General features: G+C 39.5%; 1 protein-coding gene across 1 annotated transcript; it reads left to right on the top strand.

Moving 5' to 3' along the window:
- Positions 1–462: 462 nt before the first annotated feature.
- Positions 463–3,466, top strand: LOC129108738 (CD59 molecule (CD59 blood group)). Its single transcript, XM_054620646.1, has 3 exons — positions 463–738; positions 2,041–2,142; positions 3,095–3,466. The coding sequence occupies exons 1-3, from the start codon at positions 684–686 to the stop codon at positions 3,304–3,306; spliced, it is 369 nt and encodes a 122-aa protein (XP_054476621.1). The 5' UTR covers positions 463–683; the 3' UTR covers positions 3,307–3,466.
- Positions 3,467–3,974: the final 508 nt, after the last annotated feature.

Here is a 3,974-nt window from a genome sequence, read left to right as displayed (position 1 = left end):
AGCAGTAGAGTCATAATGTGTGTTTAACAGAAGAGCAGTAGAGTCATAATGTGTGTTTAACAGAAGAGCAGTAGAGTCATAATGTGTGTTTAACAGAAGAGCAGTAGAGTCATAATGTGTGTTTAACAGAAGAGCAGTAGAGTCATAATGTGTGTTTAACAGAAGAGCAGTAGAGTCATAATGTGTGTTTAACAGAAGAGCAGTAGAGTCATAATGTGTGTTTAACAGAAGAGCAGTAGAGTCATAATGTGTGTTTAACAGAAGAGCAGTAGAGTCATAATGTGTGTTTAACAGAAGAGCAGTAGAGTCATAATGTGTGTTTAACAGAAGAGCAGTAGAGTCATAATGTGTGTTTAACAGAAGAGCAGTAGAGTCATAATGTGTGTTTAACAGAAGAGCAGCAGAGTCATAATGTGTGTTTAACAGAAGAGCAGTAGAGTCATAATGTGTGTTTAACAGAAGAGCAGCAGCTCACATAAACAAGATGAAGCCTCACTGAGGCGTTGGCCGTCTGATTGTTGGAGGAGGAGGTTTGGCCAGACAGCGAGTCTTTGTGGTCCTCTGGACAAAGAGACGCTCTCAGTCGACTGCAGCCTGCCGACCTCACAGGGTCACAACCAGCCAGACCCCGACCCGAACTCCTCCTGCCTCCTGGTCCTGGTTCTCTTCTGCAGGGAGACGACATGAAGCGCTGCCTCGGATTATTCCTGCTGCTCTGTTGTGGGATGATTCATCTGGGTGAGTGGACATTTTTTATACAGGGTAAAGGATGAAAACACAGTGAAGATAAAAACAGAGGTGGAAGAAGTACTCTGATATTTTACTACAGTAAAAGTACTAATACTACAGAGAAGAAATACCCTGTTACAAGTTCAATTCCTGCATTTAAAATGTTAGTGAAGTAAAAATACAAAATATCAGCAATTAAAATGTACTCACAATATCAAAAGCAAAAGTTCTCATTATGAAGAATAATATAATGTTTTAATGTAATTATTGATGTTGTGAATTTCCCAAATAAAGTTTTATCTTATCCTGTAATAGTAGATCACACTATTGAAATATTTTATATTAATAATCATACATTCAAAGTAATCAAATGAATGTAGTTTAGTAGAAAGCACGACATTTACTTTTGAGATGTAGTAGAAGAGAAGTAACAAGAAGGGGAAGTACAATACTTCATAATTCACGTCATTAGTCATTTCTTTACCGAGTGTTAAAGAGTCTCAGTCTCTTCTAATGAACAGCAGGAACAATTAGGTTTTTTTTGGAACTCTTGAATGTAAAAGTCAGTTGAAGAACCTCTTGTTTCATAAATGTGATGATCTGAGATCAGACCAGACAGCAGCTGTGTTCTTTACATGTTGGAAGAGAAAATGAACCGAATTTAATGGAAATGCAATATAATAATAATAAGTATGTTTTCTTAAGTGTTTAATCACGTGTAAATAACTATGGTTGTGTTTTTGTTTAATATGAACGGTTCATATCTACAAACGGAGAGGATCATGTTTCTACAGCACATGGACAAACAAAACACTTTCTCTAGAGAAGGACGTTCATGTGGTCTTCCTTCTGTTGGCTCACAGGAGAAGTTACCGTTGGTTGAAATCTGCAAATGTATTCCTAAATGTTTCCAAATCATACTCACTTCTACTTCTTCTTCTCCTTCTTCTTCTTCTTCTTCTTCTTCTTCTTCTTCTTCTTCTTCTTCTTCTTCTTCTTCTTCTTCTTCTTCTTCTTCTTCTTCTTCTTCTTCATCTTCTTCTTCTTCTTCTTTTTCTTCTTCTTCTTCTTCTTCTCCTTCTTCATCTTCTCCTTCTTCTTCTTCTTCTTCTTCTTCTCCTTCTTCTTCATCTTCTTCTTCTTCTTCTGCTTCTTCTTCTCCTTCTTCTTCTTCTCCTTCTTCTTCATCTTCATCTTCTTCTTCTTCTCCTTCATCTTCTTCTTCTTCTCCTTCTTCTTCTCCTTCTTCTGCTTCTTCTTCTTCTTCTTCTTCTTCTTCTTCTTCTTCTTCTTCTTCTTCTTCTTCTTCAGGTTCTGGACTTCGCTGTTACAAGTGCTCTGATTACACGGGTCGCTGTCAGAACGTGCAGGAGTGCACATATGAAGACTCCTGTATATCTCTGAGTGAGAGAGGTGAGCTGAAGTACTCTACTTAAAGTGACAGTGAGGGTCTTTTAACTGGTCCTGAACCAGTCTCAGTTTAGTCCTGGTCCTCTATAGACCTCCATCAGTAAACAGACCATCAGAGAGAAGATCCTCTGTTTCTATAAAGTTATTCTTAAAGCTCGTCATCGGAGCCACCGGGTCGGATTCTGGAGAAACCAGATGAAATCATGAAGGTTCACCAGAAACTCCTTCAGACCAGACTCCAGCAGAGACCAGTCCACCGTGTTTAGGTTAGAATCAGGTTCAGATTAGAATCAGGTTTAGGTTAGAATCAGGTTCAGATTGATTAGAATCAGGTTTAGATTAGAATCAGGTTCATGTTAGAATCAGGTTCATGTTAGAATCAGGTTCAGGAAAGAATCAGGTTTAGATTAGAATCAGGTTTGGATTAGAATCTGGTTCAGGTTAGAATCAGGTTCAGGTTGGAATCAGGTTCAGGTTAGATTAGGTTCAGATTAGAATTAGGTTCGGATTAGAATTAGGTTCGGATTAGAATCAGGTTTAGGTTAGATTAGGTTCAGATATAATCAGGTTCAGATTAGAATCTGGTTCAGATTAGAATTAGGTTCATGTTAGAATCAGGTTTAGATTAGAATCAGGTCCAGATTAGAATCAGGTCCAGATTAGAATCAGGTTCAGGTTAGATTAGGTTCGGATTAGAATTAGGTTCAGATTAGAATTAGGTTCGGGAAAGAATCAGGTTCAGGATAGAATCAGGTCCAGACTAGAATCAGGTCCAAATTAGAATCAGGTTCAGGTTAGAATTCGGTTCATGTTAGAATCAGGTTTAGGTTAGATTTGGTTCAGGTTCAGGTTCAGGTTCAGGTTCAGGTTCTGGATTTGGTTCAGGTTCAGGTTCTGGATTGGGGTTAGGGTTTTGGGCTGATGAAGTGTCCTCACTGTGTGTCCGTCCCTCCAGGTGGGAAGACCATCCGTCAGTGTATCCGCTACACCGACTGTGACAACTCCCGCCTCTCCCAGATGTTCCCGGCGGTCTCCGGCTTCACGTATCGATGCTGCAGCAGCAACCTCTGCAACACCGCCGCCGCCGTCGCCGCCGCGCCGCCGCTCCTGGCTCTGGCTCTGAGTCTGACCGGGACCCTGCTGAGTCTCTGGTGGTTTTGGGTCTGAATCAATCGTTTAGTTTGGAGATTCAGGATTTAACGACTGAAGTTTTGTTAGTTAACATGAACTAAACGAGTGTTGCTGGTTGTTTTTGGTTCTCAGGTCTCTCTATACGTTTTTTTACCTGTTTAACAATAAAAACAATAAAGTTTTGTTGAATTTTTGCATCAAATTCACCTTCTGTCTTCTTCCTGTAACAACTCAGGTCATGTTGACTTAAAACTCCACAAATAAAAACTTCCTAAATTACCAAAATACTTAAAGTACTTTATATATTTGTGTATCTGGGATTTCTTCCAACCCACAAGCTGTGAAATATGATTTGAGAGATGAGATTTGACTCCTATTGTACGTCACATGCAGGCTCATTTGAATATACCGCCCACGAGCCAATCAGAGCAGACTGTGGTCTTAAAGCGACAGGCGCTAAAACAGAGCGTTTCAGTCAGAAAGTGAATACGGGTTTATTCAGACAGAGGGGAAGAGAAAAATAAAGTGTTCTTTGAACATTAAAGCATGTAAACATGTTCTATTAGAATTAAAGAACACAAGTATGAACCTGAACCTGAGTATGATATGTCTCCTTTAAATCAAACATGACCAGGTCAGCGTTTCATTAAACCTCCATTGGTGAATTCTGGAGCCGTCAATCATCTCTCTCTAGCTGCTATTTT

The sequence above is a fragment of the Anoplopoma fimbria genome, chromosome 19, assembly GCF_027596085.1.
Source record: "Anoplopoma fimbria isolate UVic2021 breed Golden Eagle Sablefish chromosome 19, Afim_UVic_2022, whole genome shotgun sequence".
NCBI classification, from domain to species: domain Eukaryota; kingdom Metazoa; phylum Chordata; class Actinopteri; order Perciformes; family Anoplopomatidae; genus Anoplopoma; species Anoplopoma fimbria.
The sequence above is the reverse complement of the archived record's forward strand: the minus strand, read 5'-3'. Positions and strand labels throughout refer to the sequence as shown.

Coding starts and splice junctions, on each gene's coding strand:
- LOC129108738 (XM_054620646.1), top strand. CDS start 684: ATGAAGCGCTGCCTCGGATTATTCCTGCTGCTCTGTTGTGGGATGATT. Junction 739..2,040: donor TTGTGGGATGATTCATCTGG/GTGAGTGGACAT, acceptor CTTCTTCTTCAG/GTTCTGGACTTCGCTGTTAC. Junction 2,143..3,094: donor TATATCTCTGAGTGAGAGAG/GTGAGCTGAAGT, acceptor CCGTCCCTCCAG/GTGGGAAGACCATCCGTCAG.